At 40.5% G+C, this 20,446-nt stretch overlaps 1 protein-coding gene across 1 annotated transcript in view; it reads left to right on the top strand.

Moving 5' to 3' along the window:
- ENTREP1 (endosomal transmembrane epsin interactor 1) overlaps positions 1–20,446 on the top strand; it is a 61,106-nt gene that overhangs the window by 23,674 nt on the left and 16,986 nt on the right. Inside the window, exon 3 of the mRNA XM_068552457.1 lies at positions 12,983–13,093. Coding sequence (XP_068408558.1) covers positions 12,983–13,093 — 111 coding nt within the window. The remainder of the gene's footprint in view (positions 1–12,982; positions 13,094–20,446) is intronic.

Below are 20,446 nucleotides of genomic sequence, written 5' to 3'. Positions count from 1 at the left end.
TTAGGATCTTTTCTTTATCTTCGTATTGATAAAGTTTAATTTTCAAAAAGATAAAATCATGACTCTTAGGCAAATATAAAATGAACACGTGTCAGTAATGAGGGAAAACTTGTTCAAAGCACATTTGAGGAGCTAAGTATTTATAGGTGATGTTAGGAGGAGATTGCTGGGATAGATACAAAAGTGGTTGATGTCCAGCAGAGCCATAAACAGTAACTTTTGAGGTTTTCTGTTCCATTGGACAGAATTTTTACTGAAAAAAAAATCTGCAACTTAAACTCTGCCTCCACAGAGTTATAAAATAGCCAATCAAATAACTAAAGAAGTAAATGGAATACCCAATAATCTCTTTTGCCCATTTCCAAGTTTCAGATAATTTTTCTGACAGTCTTCTGAAATTACATGAAGGTATATTCAGGTGTGGGTCTTTTTTCCTTCATACTTTTTGACTATTTTTACTATTGAGTATTTGAGTTTTTAAAAATTTGAAGACATGTGTCTCTCTTCAATACCAAGCAATTTTCTTTGCTGTTTCTTTGATTATTTCCTTCCCTCCATTCGCTCTGCTCTGTTTTTCTAGAACATCTAATAGTCAGATGTTGGACCTCTTGAATTGATCATCTTTGTTTCTTAACTCTTCAAAGTCTTATACTTTTTATTTCTTTGTCTTTTTCTTTTCTATTCTCTGAGTAATCAATGTTTTCTCCATGGGGGTCAGTAGTTCTGGTTGACATCTTGGTCCTTCTTGTTTGGTGCTGTTAAATTTTTGAATGTCTGTTGTTCCTTGATAATTCATAAATTCTAGTTGTGACTGAAGAACTAGGTTGGTAATATTTTTAATGTTTGTAATAATTTGTAATAATAAGAATAGTAATAATAGTAAACACATAAGTAAGATGCATGTATTAACCCACTAATCCTATAAGATGTTATTAGTATCCTCATTCTGAGGAAACCAAGGCACAGAGAGGTTAAGTAATTTGCCCAAGGTCACACAGCCAGAAGTGACAGAGTTGGGTTGCAATTTCAGGTGGTTTCTATCTAGAGTCCATGTTCTTAATCACTACCCTTGCTTTTGTGGGTCTGTTTCCACAGCAGGCTTGTCTGTTAAGGGATGGGAGGGTTGCTGGGAGCTCTGTGCAGCTGAGCGGGCCTTCTTGATGGATAGGCTTTATTTTAAGGTGTGCTTGAGAGAAGTAGATGACTCTGTTATACCAAAAAGAAGACTTGACTTGGACTATTCCACCAGGACCCCTGTATCCCCAGGCACATTACTCTGCTCTTTTATAAAGAAGTTCATTAGTAATAGCTGGTGGGCACATGCTTCTGCTTCTTGTTACTTTTGCACCTACAAAAGCCTCTTCAATATTTTTTTAATGTTTTATTATGCAAATTCTCAAACTTACAGAAAAGTTGAGTAAATAATGAATTCTCATATACCTGCCACTTGGATTCAGTAGCTTTTAATGTTTTGCCTTACTTGCTATGTTTATATATAAATATTTTACATTGAAGTATTTCAAAGTTTCAGACTTCATGGTACTTCACCCCTGTATGCTTTAGGAGGCATCTCCTAAAAATAAGACATTCTTCTACCTCACCATAATAACATTATCATAAGTAAGAAAATTATTTGTAATTTCCTAATGTCATCTAATATTCAGCCCATATTTAAACTTTCCCAGTTATTCCAAAATGTTATATAATTTTTTATTCATCAAAAAGCTTTTCAACTGAAGTATGATTTGTGCATATTTGTGTATGTATATGTGTACAGCTTGACGGATCATTCAAAAGTGAATACTTCTATGTGACCCTGTTCTGTTCTTCAAAATCCAGGACCCAGTCAAGGTTCAGTCATTTTATTTGACTATTCTGTCTCTTTAGTCTTCTGTATTCTAGAGTACTCTTCCTGCCACTTTTTTTTTTCTTTTTCCAGGAATTGACTTTGTGAAGAGATGAGTCCAATTGGTTTCTTTATCTTCTCTCCCTCCCCATCTCCTTCCCTCCTCCTCCTTTTCCTCCTTCTTCCTCTCCTTCTCCTCTTCCAGTTTCTCCTACTCCTCCTCTTCCTTCTTCCTTTGATATGGGAAATTTCAAATATACTCCTAATGTGAGAGAAACACAGCAACCCCCCACCTTGTACTCATTGCCTAGCTACACATGTTCAAGCTTGTCCCCCCTACACCCCTAACCATCCATTTCCCTTCTCCCTTACCCCTGTGTTGTTTTCACATAAATCCCAACCTTCACATTTCCTCCTTCAATATTTCAGTACATATATATAAAAGACACGGCTGGGAGCCCAGCAAGGGCTGTTGACTAGAGCATGAACATGTGACCTCCTCCTGTAACAGCCACCCGGCATGGAGACTGGGTTCTGAGAGGGACTGTCTGTAATGAGTGTTCCAAGAGGCCCAGGTGGCCCAGGCGTCATCTTACTGTCTAGCCTGGATGTCCCAGAATGTCACTCCTGCTGCATTCTCTTGGTCAAACAAGTTCCCAAGGCCACCTTAGAATCAAGGGGAGGGGAATTGGAAATTGGGCTCTACCTCTTTTCCTCTTTTTTTTTTTCTTTTGTGAGTAAAATCTACATATTTTAAATTTTACAATTTTAACATTTAAAAGTATTACAGTTCAATGACATTAAGCACATTCACAACGCTGTGCCACCGTCACTACTATCCATTTCCAGAACTTTTTCATCATCCCCAACAGAAACTCTGCACCCATTCAACCATAACTCCCCATTCTCCCCTGGTAATTACCATTCTGTTTTCTGTCTCTATGAATTTGATGACCCTAGGGACCACATATAATTGCAGTCATACAATATGTGTCCTTTTGTATCTGGCTTATTTCACTTAGCATACTGTTTTCAAGGTTCATTCGTGCTGTAGCATGTGTCAGTACTTCCTTTTTAAGGCTGGATAATATTCCATTGTATGTATTAGTCTTCACCTCTTGACGTGAGGAACAGCCTGTAAAGTACAGAGGGAAGGACTTGATGGCAGCTGTCTTTGAGGACTCTTGGCTCTGGATAGTTTCTCAAGAGCCTTGACCTTCATTGTTCAGAAGTCATAAGCACTGACTCTCTAATTTGCTGAACCTTGAGAAGCTAAGAGCAGTGGAGAAGGGGCTAGAAGCAGGGAAAGAACGAAGAGTAGAGATGCACAGATGAAAGAGAAGAATAACTTCGAAGGAAAGTGAAGTCTTAAGAATCATAGATCTGCCATTTTGCTTAAAACTTTCTGCTGCTTTTCTTATCCTCAAATCCAAATTTACTTCTGCCACCTTATTCCCCAGGGGCAGAGCAGACCACGTTCCTGACCCTTTCACCTTGTTCAAAGAGTACATCCCCTGTGTCATGTCATCCTCTGATTATTTCTCTCGAGACTCTCATTAGGATATTTTCCTCCTGGTCATGTGCCACATTCCTGACGAGAATACGTTAATTTAGAGTGGCAGAGCTGCCTAAGTTGTACCAGGGAATTATGGAGCCAGACACATGATGAGGACACCCCTTTCTCTGCTACGCCCGATTGCTTGGGTCATGAGAAGAGTCACTTTCCTGAGAAATGAGGGGTGCAATGTGCTGAAAGGCAGCCCTGGGGGATGGGGGATCTGCAAGAGAACAGGGCAGGGGAGGACCCCAGGTAAGGCAGAATTTCCTCTCACAAGCTGGACCCTTGAAAATACCCTGAGATTTGTATATTTTCCTCAGGAATTTGCACCTCTCAGTTATAAGTGCTTTTAGCTCACCTCGAAGCTGTGTCCCAAACTAGTGAAACTGTGTGTCTCACTCCGGTGGGGAGAGGAAGAAGCCCTTCGCTACTGTTGAAAAAGGAGTTCAAAATAAATGTTATTACACCTTAAATATTTTATAGAAAGAACATCTGAGATAGCCGTAACCTGAGTAAATCTGACACTTAAACATCTCTGAGAGCAAAGAGAGACAGCTGGTTCTGTTCACAGCCACGGGCCTGCGTTTGGCTTTTTGGCAGGGAGAACCAGTCTGGACATTGGTAATATACCTGCCAAGCTTCTGGAAGAAGCTTAAAAGATGTCAAGGGAGTGAAGCCCAGGAGCAGGTTCTCTGGGGATCTGAGGATGAAAGGCGCCCTGGCAAACCAAGTCAGCGCGTGTCTGAGCTCCCCAAACGGCTTTAGAGCAGCAGGAGGCTGGGCTTTGTGAGTCGCTGTGATTTACTATGTTTTGTTGGTTGCCATGGTGCTGAGCGGTCTATCAGAAGATTCATTTTGCTAGACTAGTTCAGAAAGGTTTTAGTCTGGTGTCTTGTCTTCGACTTGTTTTCCTGGTGTCTTTGGTGTTGTATTCAGATAACTTTGCTCATGATTCTACACCTTTGTATTAAAATGCTTCTCCAAACTGAGTTAAAATTGTAAATGTTAAGAGTCAAATAAGTGGTTATGTTCATTGTCATGGGTCCCATGACATTCGTCTTATTAACCAGTGACTGATCAGTGGTTTGGAGCTTGGACTTCTTGTCTCTGAGGACATAAATGTTAGACTGTTGGTCACGTTCCCAGCCAGATCACAGAATGTTCTTGTTTCAATGGGAACATGTAACCTGAATTCTAAGGACTGGGTGCTTTGTTCTTCCACCCACTCACCCACCACCCCCACTCCTTCCTACAAAGTGATGGGACAGGAGTCCCAACGCTTCCCATCTTCATTCCCCAGGAAGTGGTGAGTTCCCACCAGGAGCAGTAGTGGTAGCCATTTTCATGCAAGCAGTGATAGTTAGTATGGTGTTTGCCTTTCAGGGCCTGTCTGTATATGTTGCAGAATATTAGTAAGGATGCATGATACCTCCATATAGTGTTTATAATAAGAATCAATTTTCTTTCATTTGTTCATTGATCGATTGATTGATTCATTCATTCAGTAATATTTAAGACCACCTATGTTTTTGTGCCCCACTGGAGAAAAGTGTATTCTGTTTTACGTTTATTTTTGAGCAGTATCAAAAGAGTGCCTGTGGCGGAGAAAAGGCATAGTGACTAAATGGGTAGCAGTGATATTTTCTTGGGAAATTAAAAGAAGAAAGAAAGTGTGAAAGAAAAGGATTCTGAGGCAGTAGTAGTATTTTTTGAATTAAAAGTTTTTGGAAAAAAAAAAAAGTTTTTGAGAAGTTTCTAAAGGAAAGAATTTGGCGAGCTTTTGATATTTAAATAGAAAAAAACACACACACACATACACAAGTTCACTAATCCCATTCATGAGGAATAAATTCTGTTGTTTTGGCTTTCCTCATTGCTATTGTAGGATTCAGTTTTCTCAGGACCACTGAGTCAATTTATGCTTGCCCATTGACTCTGCCCTCATGACCTAATTACCTCCCAAAGGACCCACCTCCTAATGCCATCGCTTTGGGATTAGGATTTCAATTTATGAATTTTGGGGGACACAAACATTCAAACCATAGCAGTGGGTTTTATTTCATTTATGAGTGTACTACAATTTGTTCATCTGTTCTCCTATTCTTAGACGCTTGGATTGTTTCTAGTTTTTGGCTATTATGAACCAGTCGCTATGAATATTCTTGTACATGTCTTTTTCTAGGCATATGCACTAATGTATATACCTAAAAATGAATTGCTGAGTCATAGGGTGGTAGATATTTAACTTTATTAGAAACTGCCAATAGTTTCCCATAGTGGTTGTGCCATTTTCTAATTGTTTCTTAGACTCACAATCAGTCCTTTTCTAGCCTCACTTTCATATCCAGAGGTATCTGCTGCCACCCATTTCTGAACATTTGGAGATTCTGAGGAATAAATTCTGCTGTTTTGGCTTTCCTCATTGCTGTTGTAGGAGATTGAGTTTTCTCAGGACCACTGAGTCAATTTATGCTTGCCCACTGGTTTTCTAACTTCTAAAATTTTACTGCCGTTTTTCTGTTCTCTCTGTCCTTATGGATTTCTACATTTAAAATATTTCCTTTATTGTCATTTTAATGGGTTTTCAGGAATTAGTAGAACTAAATGTTTAAGTTCAAGTCACTAAACTCATTCATTTTTAAGCTACTCTGCCTTCACACAATTACTGGAACTCTTTATTTATTTAAACATACATAGTTGACTTTTCAGATGCATCTTGAGCTTGGAGCAGTAGGGAAGTAAAAAGCAAAGTGGAAGTCCTTAAGCAGCAGGGAAATGTCAGTCTATTTAGAGAATGAAATCTTGTATCAAAAAAGGCACTCAACAATACCAAGCTGTGATAGGCATAATTATCTAATGATGTTATGTGATGGAGATTATGAGGAACTTTCTTAGCAGGTAGGAATGGGCAAACTGAAGGTGATGCTTCTTCTTGGCTAGCTTCAGGTTCCCCAGACATTCTTTTATTGGGTCACTTAATTGAGACCTGGAATGAACTGGGGGCACAGTTGCAAGAGGTCAGTGCCAAGGTGAATTCCAAATACTCAATTGAAAAACATACCTTTTGTGTCAAGCTACCTGGTATATAAGTATCAGAAGATACTCATGATTCAAGTTAGTAACAATAAAACCAAAAACATAAAAGGCTTTAACTCATGTTGCCTGTCCTTGTGAGAGGACCAGCTCTTTGGATCCTGGATTTTGCATTTTACCCTTAAAAGCCACAGGATGCAGTGAGGCAAGCTCTCTACTTTCTGAGTCCCACTGTCTTTCATGTCTAAAGTACAGGTTCTAGGAAGACATTTCTCCATCAACTCTGGGCTTTTCTTTTTCTTGATGGTAAAACCCAGTGATGAATTGGCTTCAGTAGAATTCAGGTACTGTAACCCATGGGGTTCACTTCATTGAACAAGTAATGTTGAATTTGAAGTGAGAACAATAGGAGCTAGGCTTAAAGAGCAGAAAAAAATTAGGTTAAATGTAAGGAAACATTTTATAGAGAAGTTGTTATTAGTCAAGGTCTTGGTAAAACACAGATGACAAAAAAATTATAACTTGGGCTTCCCTGGTGGCGCAGTGGTTAAGAACCCGCCTGCCAATGCAGGGGACACAGGTTCGAGCCCTGGCCCGGGAAGATCCCACGTGCCGCTGAGCAATTAAGCCCGTGAGCCACAGCTACTGAGCCTGCGCTCTAGAGCCCACGAGCCACAACTACTGAAGCCCGCGCACCTAGAGCCTGTGCTCCGCAGCAAGAGAAGCCACCACAATGAGAAGCCCGCGCACCGCAACGAAGCGTAGCCCCCGCTCGCCGCAACTAGAGAAAGCCCGCGCACAGCAACAAAGACCCAATGCAACCAAAAATAAATAAATAAATAAATTAATTAATTAAAAAAAAACCTATAACTTGACAAGCAGTTAATTAAGGGCCTGTTCACAAAGGTCTGTGCAGGGTATAGGGGACAGTGAAGCTGTTACCATCCCTAGTCCTGACGGGAGAACGATGGTCAGAATCCGGAAGTCGGGATCATGTACAGAGGACCCCTTGAGACCTTGAGAGGACCTGTGGCTTTTCATGAGGGACACAGCCATCCTGAGGCTGCAGAGAAGGAACCAGGAGAATAACACCCCAGCCTCACTCTCCTCCCTCCCTTGGATCTTCTGCCAGACCTCCCCATTGCCTGAACCAAACCAGACACCAGAGGGCAAAGGAGCCCCAATGATACGGTCTGCGGGTCAGTCTCCCTGGGAGGAGGGGATGGAGTGAAGAGTAGAGAGAGGATCTGGAGGGACCAACAGGAGACACCCCGCACATGTGACAATGGTCAGCGTGGTGGAGTGGGTTCCTAAAGCAGGTCGCAGAAAGAATTATGGAAAAGTTTTGGAAACAATATACCTACAGATCATTCTTACAGTTTGTATATATCCTTTCCAGCTGCCACAAATTCAGGTGCATCACAAGTGTAAGATACAAGGTGCTGGTATCAGACCGAGTGAAATTCATTTTATAATAAAAAGCTGCTCCCCTAAAGAGGAAATGCCTATTATTAGTAATAGTAAAACTGGTTGCCTAGCATTTTGCAGGATACAGAAGATTTTCATGTACATCATTTTGTGTGAGTCTCTCATTAATCTTGGGAGGTACCTAGGATGATAGACCTTTTTTTTTTTTAACCTATTTTGTTGAAGTATAGTTGATTTACAATGTTGTGTTAATTTCTGCTGTACAGCAAAATGATTCAGTTATACATATATATACATTCTTTTTCATATTCTTTTCCATTATGGTTTATCATAGGATATTGAATATAGTTCCCTGTGCTATACAGTAGGGCCTTGTTGTTTATCCATTCTATGTATAATATTGAGTTTACATCTGCTAATCCCAAATTCCCAATCCATCTCTCCCTCCCCCTCGCTCCCCCTTGGCAACCACAGTTCTGTTCTCTATGTCTGTGAGTCTGTTTCTCTTTCGTAGGTAAGTTCATTTGTGTCATATTTTACTTCACTTTATTTTATTTTATTTTATAAATTTATTTATTTGTCTTTGACTGCGTTGGATCTTCGTTGCTGCTGCAGGCTTTCTCTAGTTGCGGGGAGTGGGGACTACTCTTCATTGCGGTGCGCGGGCTTCTCTTTGCTGTGGCTTCTCTTGTTGCGGAGCACATGCTCGAGGCATGCAGGCTTCAGTAATTGTGGCACGTGCGCTCAGTAGTCGTGGCTCATGGGCTCTAGAGCGCAGGCTCAGTAGTTGTGGTGCGTGGGCTTAGTTTCTCCGCAGCATGTGGGATCTTCCTGGACCAGGGCTCAAACCTGTGTCCCCTGCGTTGGCAGGCGGATTCTTAACCACTGAGCCACCAGGGAAGCCCTGTGTCATATTTTAGATTCTACAGATAAGGGATATCATATGGTATTTGTCTTTCTCCTTCTGACTTCTGGTAATCTCTAGGTTATCCATGTTGCTGCAAATGGCTCTATATCATTCTTCTTTATGGCTGAGTAATATTCCATTGTATATATGTACCACATCTTCTTTATCCACTCATCTGTCCATGGACATTTAGATTGCTTCCACATCTTGGCTATTGTAAATAGTGATGCTATGAACATAGGGATGCGTGTATCTCTTCGATTTATAGTTTTGTCCAGAATATGCCCAGGAGTGGCATTGCTGGATCAAATGGCAACTCTGTTTTTAGTTTTTTGAAGAACCTCCATACTGTTTTCCATGGTGGCTGCACTAATTTACATTCCCACTGACAATGTAGGAGGATTCCCTTTTCTCCACACCCTCTCTAGCATTTATTGTTTGTAGACTTTTTGATGATGGCCATTCTGACCCGTGTGAGGTGGTACCTCATTGTAGTTTTGATTTGCATTTCTCTAATAATTAGCAATGTCGAGCATCTTTTCATGCATATGTTGGCCATCTGTATGTCTTCTTTGGAGAAATGTCAATTTAGGTCTTCTGCCCATTTTTCAACTGGGTTGTTTTGCTGTTGTTGTTAAGTTGTATAAGCTATTTGTTTATTTTGGATATTAAGCCCTTGTCAGTTGCATCATTTGCAAATATTTTCTCCCAGTAGGACAATAGACCTTTTTAACAGATGAGAAAAGTGAGTCTCATAGAGGTTGTCTAAGATATCACAGCAAGCAAGGGGGAAAGCCTGATCCCAAATTCAGGTGTCTTCCACAAAGAGAAACTCAAATCACCTGCAATGATTTTTTTAAAGGCAAGAATGATGACAATAGAAGAAAATATAAGAAATTCTTCCCTTTTCCAGGTATAGCTGTGTGGGCTTTGTGACTGTGATGTTCTTCACCAGTAGCTGATTTTTCACTGTCTTCTGTTTAAGGGGATGCCATCTGGTGATGGTTCGGATGGATATTTGAGTCCTGGATGTTATACCATTATAACTAGGTGAAAGCCAGAGGGGTCCATTCTGAAGGTCCCTGTATATCCTGAATCCCTTATAGCTCCAATATTTTGTATGGTTGAGCCTGATCCAACCTCTGAAAGAGATATGCTTGGTATCCTAATAGCTGCCATGTCTGCTATATACCACAGTGGTCTACGCTAGGGTACGGTAAGTCCCCTAGAGTACGGTAAGTCCCCTACATACGAACCTTCAAGTTGAGAACTTTCAAAGATGCGAACATGCGTTCAGGCATGAGTGAAATTGTAGCTTGCCCTCCATCTCCTATTGCTGACGATCCTTCAGCTCTACCATCTCCCACCTCCTCTCCCTCCTCCAGTCAGTAACTCTTCTTGCCTGTTCACTTGATGCCAGCCCCTGTATGCCAGCTGTTATACTGTACTTTTCAAGGTACTGTACTGTAAGATTAAAAATGTTTTCTTTATTTTTTGTGTTGGTTGGTTTTTTATGTATTATTTGTGTGAAAAGTATTATAAACCTATTACAGTACAGTACCATACAGCTGATTGTGTTAGTTGGGTACCTACCTAGGCTAGCTCTGTTGGACTTATGAACAAATTGGACTTACCAACACGCTCTCCGAACGGAACTCATTTGTATGTAGGGGACTTACTGTAAATAGATGACCATTTGGCCAATGTTTGGCCAGAGTTTTAATAATAGTAATAAAAAAGCCAAATTTAGGGATAAATTTGGGGAACAGTGCATGGCTATTTTGTACACAGCCTGTGTGCCTTGGCCCAGGTCCTCATTCTGGGGTTTGCAGGGTGGCATTCTGGTGATGTGGCTTTAACTTCTCATTAGCAGCCCCTCCAGTGTAGGAGAGAAGCCAAGCCCACCAGACAGTGAATCCCTGGGGCCTTCTCTCATCTTGTTTTTGTTGTTCTGACATTTTAGAAGTAGATCATATTCACTATATGATCTCACACTCCTGTCTTGGCAGCTGGACTCAGGATTTTCTTCCTTATTTAAAAAATATATATTAAATATAATTTATATAAATCCCAGATCATAAGTGTTCAGTTAGCTAAGTTTTAACAGTTGGATACACCCATGTAGCCAATATCCAAAACAAGATATAGAACATTTTTATCACTCAAGAAAATTCCCTTATCTCTTCCCAGTCAATCCCCTCACTCCACGCCTCCTCCCCAAAACAGGCAACTACCCTTTTTTTTTTAAAAAAAAGCTTTTTTATATATATATATATATATATATATATATATATATTTATTCATTCATTCATTCATTCATTTATTTTTGGCTGCATTGGGTCTTCGCTGCTGCGCGCAGGCTTTCTCTAGTTGCCATGAGCGGGGGCTACTCTTGGTTGCGGTGCACGGGCTTCTCATTACGGTGGCTTCTCTTGTTGCGGAGCACAGGCTCTAAGCGCGTGGGCTTCAGTAGTTGTGGCACGTGGGCTCTAGAGCACAGGCTCAGTAGTTGTGGCGCACGGGCTTAGTTGCTCTGCGGCATGTGGGATCTTCCCGGACCAGGGCTTGAACCTGTGTCCCCTGCATTGGCAGGCAGATTCTTAACCACTGCACCACCAGGGAAATCCTGTATTGATTTCTTAATGGTGTCCTTTGATGAGCTGGATTTAAGATTTTAATGGAGAGATTTGGGGTCCAGTGTTGGGTAATGGACTCTCTCCCATTCTATATCTGATGCTGCTAATTTTCAGTTATGAAGATTAGTGGTGGGCTGGTAGGCATAAGGATTATAACCATGTTTTCTTTTTAAGGTATCTGATATTGCATTAAAAAAAAATTTCTAAAGGCAAGTTCAAGACTTCCCGATAGTAACAATAATTGTGTTGCTGGGTGTGAAGATTCCAGGTGTATTAGGTCTCTTTGAGTAGCAACTGCCAGGGCATAAAGGAAGCCCAGGTTAGAAGACCATGTCCTGTCTTTTGCCAATTATGCATTCTCATTTTCCAAAAAGCTTTGGCAGTGCAAGAGGGGGCTCTTGTAAGGGGGCACAGTGCAAGTCAAGTACTACAGACATGGAAATATCTAGCCTGGGAAACAGTAACACAATAGCCGCTTCCAGCTTTTTCCTCAAGATTTGATGACAGGGCACATAGTCCTTTTACAAATTAACAAAAAAGGAGAGAAGCAGAAGCCAGATTCCTCAGTGAAAAACGAGTCGCCTTGTTTATTGGTCAGGAAAGAGTCTTCAGTCAAGTCCAGCAAGGGTCTGGATTCCTGGAGTCACTCGGTGTTTATAATTCATAAGCTCCTCATGGAGAGGAAGGAGGAATTCCTCTTAAAAAAAGTGGCATCATGTGATACTAAATATTGACTCATAACCTGGGTCTGGGAGATACTTTCAAGCTTCTTGGAATACCAGCAATAAAGGATGAGCTTTCTGTAGTAGAGTTCACATGTGAACTCATTTGCCAGCCAATTCTGACATATCAGCTACCTGAAATGATGCTTGGTTCTAACACTGATAATCATTAGCTCCAATCTTTTATATTTACATTAAGGTTTGATTTTGACAATAATCAGAGTTCTCAAGCTGAAAAGCCTTTGTAGTCTCTAATTTGCACTAAGTAAATACTGGCTTCTTGGTTGATTTCTGTCAATTCTTAATCATTTAGGGTAATATTTGTAATATTTAACTTTGGATACAAGTACATGGAAGATCACTGCACACCGTTTCTTTAGTACCAACACTGTTTGGAACTGAAAAAAGACTCATCTTTATTTTCACACGTACTGTGATTTCTGGCTGGTAATGGCTCTGGGCTCCTTGATTCTCCTGGGTTCCACTTATATTCTAGAATTCTCCATTTGTCTAGTTACCATGATCCTGTAAAAGTCGGAAAAAAATAACAGTGGCTCAAGGAGGAAATAGCCATGGCTTAAGGTAGTGTACAGCTAACAGAACTCCCTCATTTGCAAAGAGCAAGAAAAATAGGCACTTGAAATTGAGAAGACTTGAGGGTCAGGGGCATTCCTCAGCACAATTTAAAACATTCTAAAAAATGAAAAAAAAAGTTTGTACATTAAAAACATTGTTCTGACTTTTTTTAATGTTTCCTCTAGGGAAAGAATATGAGTTTTTTTACTCAGACAAAACTATCTCTGAATTTAGCCACTGTCTTTTTTCTAACTGCCTCTTTTCTTGCTGTTTCAGGTGAACCTCTTTGTGCTGCTGTCTGTGGTGTGTGTCCTCCTGAATTTAGCCGGATTTATCCTAGGCTGCCAAGGGGCCCAGTTCGTGTCCAGTGTGCCCAGGTGTGATCTGGTAAGCGGTTCTGAATCATCACTGTGCACCTGGGCCGACCCTGGCCTGCCCGGCTTTCCCGGGTGCCAGCGTGTGTCTGGCAACACCCAGGGCCAGGCAGCATCTTAAAATGAAACCTGAAGTCGGTAAAAGGAAGCGGGAAAACAAAACAAAGAACTTCCTGCTAAGTATTTTACTCAGGTTGTCAATTTTTTTTTTTTCCAAAGCAGGGACCAGCCAGAAGAACCCCAGGACCACAGTAATAAAATGCATCATTAGTTAGTGAATAGATGGATCAGTTGTCCACAGTCAATATCTATCTGCTCTCATCTAAAGAGGAAAAATGGGTATTATCAGAATTTAGGTCAGCAGTCCTTTATCTGAAACCTTTGGAGGCCAGGTGTGTTTCAGCATTCAGAGTTTTTCCAATTTTTAGAAGATAAATGTGACGCATATACTGTTTATTCTGTAGCATCCCAGTGGGGTCTGGACAACAGAATGTAATCCTGAATTTTTGGTTTCCAGAGCTTTTTGGATTTCAGAATTGTGGATAAGAGGTTATGGACCTGTACTATGTCAATTTCTATTTTTCCTGATTTTTAATTGTTGTAGTAATATACCCGTAGCAAAAAATTTACCATCTTAACCATTCAGTAGTGTTAAGTACACTCACATTGTTATGCAACCGATCTCTAGAACTCTTCCCATCCCCTCCTCCCCCTGGCCTCTGGCAACCACTCTTTCTGACGCTGTGGATTTGACTGCTCTTGTTACCAGATATAAGTGGAATCATACAGTATTTGTCTTTTAGTAATTGCTTATTTCACTTAGCATAACATGCTCAATACGTATGCATGTTGTAGTAGGTGTCAGAATTTCCTTCCTTTTTAAAGCTGGATAATATTCCACTGTATATAGAGGACACATTTTGTTTACCCTTCATCCATCGGAGGACACTTGGGTTCTTTCTACCTTTTGGCTATTGTGAACAATGTTGCCATGCCAATGGGTCAGTTCTCTGGAATATATGTCTGGAAGGTGGAATTGTTGGCCATCTCTGAACTTTTTAAGAGGACTTTTCTGTAACAAATATCTCCCTGTGGCACAAAGCAAAAGAAGTGGACTCTTTACAGGTTGTAGTAAACCTCATCTATTTGGAACTTGGTTCCATGGCAATCTTGCCCTTTCAAAACCAGCAGGATGCAAGTGAAGAAGGCTGCCACGTTTCTCAAAACACTGTGACCAGGTCCTTGCAGTGAAACTCATGGCCTTCCCAGATAGGAAGGCTCCTCCTGGGCTCACTAAAAACCTATTGCTCTTCCTTAACAACCCTTCACAGTTTCTTTGATTTTTGTCATTCCCTCGCTTAATAAGCGTAAGTTTTGGAAGCACAGGCTCACAATGTTTTCTGGTTTTTAAGGCCCCGTATCATTTGCCCTCATCCTGCTCTCCTGCTGAAGCAGCTCACACTCCCTGTAATGGAGCCCAAGCCCGCATGTCATTACCCAGGCTCCTGCCCTACTTTCCTGTTTCTGACAATGCTGTCTCTCCCCCGACCATTCCCTGTCCCTTACTTCCCTGTTCATCCAAATGGTGTCAGCCTTTTAAAGCCTCATTCAACGATGATCTTCTTAAGGAAATAGTCCCTGATCCCCAGGGTACAGGTAATCTTCCAGAATTCCTCTCTGTACATCTCTGAAGCATTTCTCTTTCCTTTTTTGGGCTAAAGGTATTCATATACCTGTCTTCTCTCTTCTACTGGTCTGGAATCTTCCTGAGGACAGTGTCTGGCTCTGTATTTTCTTGGGAATTTTCAACAGCACCTCCCACAGACTTCTTTACATACATAGAGTGCCCAGAAAATAAATTTTAAACAAGGCTTGTCCTTCCTGTTACTAATCACACGGAAAATTGGAAGGGGCAAAGAGAACAGACACAGGCTAGAAGTGAAAAGTCATGATATTTTAAAAGACAGTTCGATAAAAGAGTAGCATCTATTATATGCAAGACCCCATGCTAGAAACTGCAGATAGTAGAAAGAAAAGTCAGACATCGTTTCTGACCTAGACGTTTATCACGTAGCAAGACGAGTGGGATAACCACGGCAGGTGCTTGATCAGTGTTTGTGGAGGGAAAGAATAAATGCCCAACTGCAAAGCAAGGGAGGCTGTGATCAGCCCTCGGAGTGAGACACAGCGCTCTGGGGGTGCAAAAGGAGAAGGACTTCTACTCTTGGGAAGACGGGAAAAGGACACCTGGAACGTAGGTATTTGAGAGGGCCTTGAACAATAAATAAATAAAGGGAGTGGGTCGAAGCCAGGAGAGGAGAGGATTCCAAGGGCAGTGGTTAGTTAGTAGTTAGTTAGCCTGAGTGGTTAGGTCACTGTTGGCTCTGGAACAAACAGAAGCCAGATTACAAGGCGTAAGGGTCTTTATGGTTGACTTTTCTGAGAAATTCTGTGCTTCTCTACCCTGACTCCCTGTTAGAATCACCTGGGGGAACTTTTTAAAGAATACCCAAACTTGGGCCCCATACTCAGAGATTCTCAACTGCCCTGCAGTGGGGGTCTCGGCATCAGTATTTTTTTAAGTTTCAAAGTGTATTTTTAATTAAAAAGTTTTCCCACCACAAAACCAACTCTGGGATTGTTTCTGATTATATAATTGGACAAGCCATAAAAGTGTAGGATGGAACTTAAAAATCTCACTATTTGGGGACATCATAGTTAACCATTTGACAGGTTTTTTGCATGTCTTTATGGATAAAAACACACCTAATTTTTCATCAACAGGACCATATCGTAATTGTTTCTCATTAGGGAACGTATTTGGCAAGTGGAGTCTTTCTGAGGAAGGGATGCTCTCCTTCCCTCTTTGCCTCGCCATCCACACCAGTCACCCTGAATCCACGGTAACAAGCTGGGGGATTTCCTTTCATGTTTCATGCTCATGTAACCTTACGTAGATGTGTTATGGGGTGGGGTTATTCACGACTTATTCTTCAGAAATGGGATCTTTTGTATCCACTTCCCTGCATATTGTTTTTCTCACTTAAAGATCTATTAGGTACAGCTCTAACACCCTTTTTTCCTTTGAACAAGTCAGTTCTCTATTTTCTTGTTGTCCGTTGTGGTTTGGGTTTTGACAGACAGAAGCAGTGCTGCTATGAATACTATTCTGCAGATCTCCATCCGGGCTGTGACCTAAGCGGAGTAGGCTCCCAGGACAAGGATTGTTCTTCTGTTTGTCTCATTTTTTTTTAGAGCACATTCAGCCATTTGATGATTCTATCCATTTTTTAAAAAACTGAGATAAAATCTATAGCTAAATGACCAGATCTCAAGTGTGCAGTTCATTAAGTTTTGACCAAAGTATACATTCATCATGACAAATACACTCATGTATACACCCCAGACAAAATCTAGAGCATTTTTATCACTTTAGAAAGTTATTTGCTGTCTTCTTTCAGGCAGTCTCAACTCTCTCATAGGCAACCACTGTTCCAGTTTCTTTCACCATAGATGAGTTTTGCCTGTTCTTGAACTTCATGCAGGTGGAGTCATGTGGTACCTTTTTGTGTCTGACTGATTTAGCTCAGCATGATGTCTTTGCGATTCATCCATGTTTTTGGGTCATATCAGTTGTCTGCTCTTCTTCTCTCTCTCTTTTTTTTAAATCAGGGCAATATTTCATTGTATAAAAATAGCACAATTTGTTTTATCAGTTCTCCTGTTGATGGACGTTTGGGTTGTTTCCAGTTTGGAGGTGTTATGAACAAAGCTGTTGTGAACATTTTTGTATAATGTTTTTTGGGGGGCCTGTTTTCATTTCTCTTGAGTAAATACATAAGTATGGAATTGCTGGGTCATGTGGTAAATGTATGTCTAACTTTAAAAGAAACTGCTCAACAGTTTTCCGAAGTGGTTGGGAATAAGTATATTTAATTTAAAATGTATGGACAGTTCCTTTATTAAAGAGCTTTAACTTCCATTTCTACCAGTAACCCTCTACCTACAGCAAGTGTTACTCTCTAATTTTTTGCCAGTCTGATGGGGCTAAGTCGAGATCTCATCGTTACTTTAATTTGCAGTTCCCTAGTTGCTAAAGATGGCATCGTCATTTTTGGGAAAACTTCCCAGAAGATTCTAATGTGCAGCTAAGATAGAGAGCCGTAATAGTGATTGATGACGGGAGGAAGGAGAGGATCTGACAGCTTCAGGTAATAGTATCAAGTATGAAAGAGGGATGTTTTTCATTTAAGAATGGGGAGATTCGAACAGGGTTGTTTGCAGATGATTAAAGACATTGAAGAGAAGTTAGAATAAGTTTTCAGAAATATTGGGCAGAGATGGGATTAAGAAGGCAGGTGAAGGATCAGGAACACAAAAGGCATGGTTGCCTAGAATCATCTTGTACGAAGCCTCAGGGCTTTCCTATATCAGCTGGGCACAGTGATAGATATTCATTACTGTTTGCATAATGATGAACTTTCAGATAAGATCCTTTGTTTAAAGGGATTAATTATCACTTATCTGGAAAATTTTGCCATCCAAAGTTTCCAGAGAGAGAGCTGAGGTTTCTGTGTATTTGGATGTCCGGTGTTGTGTGACTAATGCAGCCGTGTATGTGCAGCCCACACAGGATTGGTTTCTGTCTTAAAATAATGCCTTGGATTAAGAATGGACTCATGTGGGAAGGGAGTACTTTGTAAGATGACACCTAGTCTTACTTAAGGGAGGTGAAGTCCTCAGGTAAGATCTTGAGGCTTATACAATATAAGAAATGGAAATTGCCCCGTGTCGCGTTGAAAAACGTAAGCTTGGTTCCTGCTTGGTGAGAGAGGGCCTTGTGTACATGAACAGAATGGAGACATGAGAAGAATGAATCATCTCTATTAGCTGCTTCTTTGTTATACTAAATAATGCTGTTAGTATTAAAACAGGAAGTTCTCAGCAGGAGACTTTCAAGGAGGAAGCCCATTGGGAGTAATATTTACCTTCTGAATTTAGCCTGGTGTAAGGATATTATTAACTATGGAAGAGCAGCCAAGAGAAAGTCAGCGATCCCTGAGGGGAAAGAATAGTTCCCATTCCTTCCCTAGGACTGCCTAGGGAAGTCCTGTCTGAATGGCCACAGTAGTTTTCCTTTAGAAGCCAAGAATCTAGATATTAGCAGCAGGATGTACCTTCAAAAATGTGAGACAATGAAAGAAAAATTCAGATAGAAACAGCCTTGTGCCTTTGTGTGTGGAGTCGTGGATCTAGGTGTGGGGACGTTGCTGAGATAACAATCTCTGTGGACAAACCAGGAAAAGACAGAAACCAAAGTGGTTGTGAATTGATAGATTATGGAGGCCATCGAGGTAACTCTAGTTGTAATTCTTTGTATCAGAGGCAAAATTTATATAAAATCTGGGCATCAGTGTTTATTTTAGTAATGCATCCCTTTCAACATGATTTAAGGACAAGGAATAAAAAATGTTCTAGGATTCATGGAATTCTGGAAGAGGCAAAACTAATCTATATGGAAAAAATATCCAAACAGTGGTTGTCTCTTTGGAGGGTATGGGCAGGGATCGATAGGAAGGGACATGAAGGAATTTTCTCTGGTGATGGTATGTTCTGTATGTTGTTAAGGGTTTGGGTTACAGAGATGTATGCATGGCTGTAAATTCCTTGAGTGGTATGCTTATGATTTGTGTATGTAAATTGCAGTTCAAAAGAAAAAGAACATGGAAGCAACCTAAGTGTCCATCATCGGATGAATGGATAAAGAAGATGTGGCACATATATACAATGGAATATTACTCAGCCATAAAAAGAAATGAAATGGAGGTATTTGTAGTGAGGTGGATGGAGTTAGAGTCTGTCATACAGAGTGAAGTAAGTCAGAAAGAGAAAAACAAATACAGTATGCTAACACATATATATGGAATCTAAGGAAAAAAAAAAAAAAAAGGTCATGAAGAACCTAGTGGCAAGACGGGAATAAAGACACAGACCTACTAGAGAATGGAATTGAGGATATGGGGAGGGGGAGGGGTAAGATGTGACAGGGTGAGAGAGTGGCATGGACATATATACATTACCAAATGTAAAATAGATAGCTAGTGGGAAGCAGCCACATAGCACAGGGAGATCAGCTCGGTGCTTTGTGACCACCTAGAGCGGTGGGATGGGGAGGGTGGGAGGGAGGGAGATGCAAGAGGGAAGAGATATGGGAACATATGTATATGTATAACTGATTCACTTTGTTATAAAGCAGAAACTAACACACCATTGTAAAGCAATTATACTCCAATAAAGATGTTTAAAAAAAAAAAAAAGAAAGAAAAAGAAAACCAAACCAAAAATTGTGTAATCCGGTGGTACAAATTTTTCCCTTTGGCTTCCTAGTCAACTTATATTAGAAGGAACTAAGTTTCCTCCTGATATGGAAAATACCATGAAATTTTCCATATGACTAGAGGGTAAGAACCTTAATTCAATGAGAAAAAAGGCTTTTTTTTTTTCTGTTAAGCAACAAAAGCATTGTAAATGTTCAGTCATTCTTAAAGGTTCCTGAAGAATTTTGCAGCTAGTGAAGTCAAAGCTGCCTATTTAATGTAACGAGTATGAAAGAGGTGTGGCCTTTCTTTTCAGCCAAAATAGAATAGCCAACTTTAACAGCTCAAGCTGCAGAGCAAGTAAGAATGAACCTCTGCTCCCAAATTATGGGTCTTATTAGCCCAAATCAGCTAGTACATATGTTCCCAACCTGACTCAACGGAAACTTGGAAAAGTGACCCAAAGTTTGCAAAGCATCTCACTAAAAATATATGAGATTACTCATCAGTCATGGTATCACTTCAAATAGAGAAAAGAAAACTTCTACTAGAATCTATGAACACACTGAAGATGTGAACTAAGAGATCTGTTTAAGCCTACATGGTTTAGGGCTACTGTTCACCAAATAGACCTTGTGCTTCTTCCAGGCACATGGTAGATTGAACTTCCTTGCCCTCTTGGATTAAGTGGAGCCATGTGATTTACTTTGGAAATGAAATTGAGCTCATGTGATGAGTGTCATTTCCAAGAGGAAGATTTAAACTAGGGTGACCAGATTTAGCAAGTGAAAACACAGGACACCAAATTAATTTGAATTTCAAATAGAGTAATAGTTTTTTACTATAAACATATCTCGTGCAATATTTGGGACATACTGACCGTAAGGAATGACCTGTTTATCTGAATTCAAATTTAACTGAGTGTCCTACCTTTTACCTTGTAAACCTGCTTTAAGTGCTAATGTGCAATTCATCATGTGCTCTCCATGTCTCTGGCATAGTGACTCTCAATCCTCAGATAGTGGATGCTCTATCAACTTCGGTCCCTA

The sequence above is a fragment of the Eschrichtius robustus genome, chromosome 10 (genome assembly GCF_028021215.1).
Source record: "Eschrichtius robustus isolate mEscRob2 chromosome 10, mEscRob2.pri, whole genome shotgun sequence".
In the NCBI taxonomy this organism is placed as follows: Eukaryota; Metazoa; Chordata; class Mammalia; order Artiodactyla; family Eschrichtiidae; genus Eschrichtius; species Eschrichtius robustus.
This window is presented reverse-complemented; position numbering and strand designations above follow the sequence as displayed.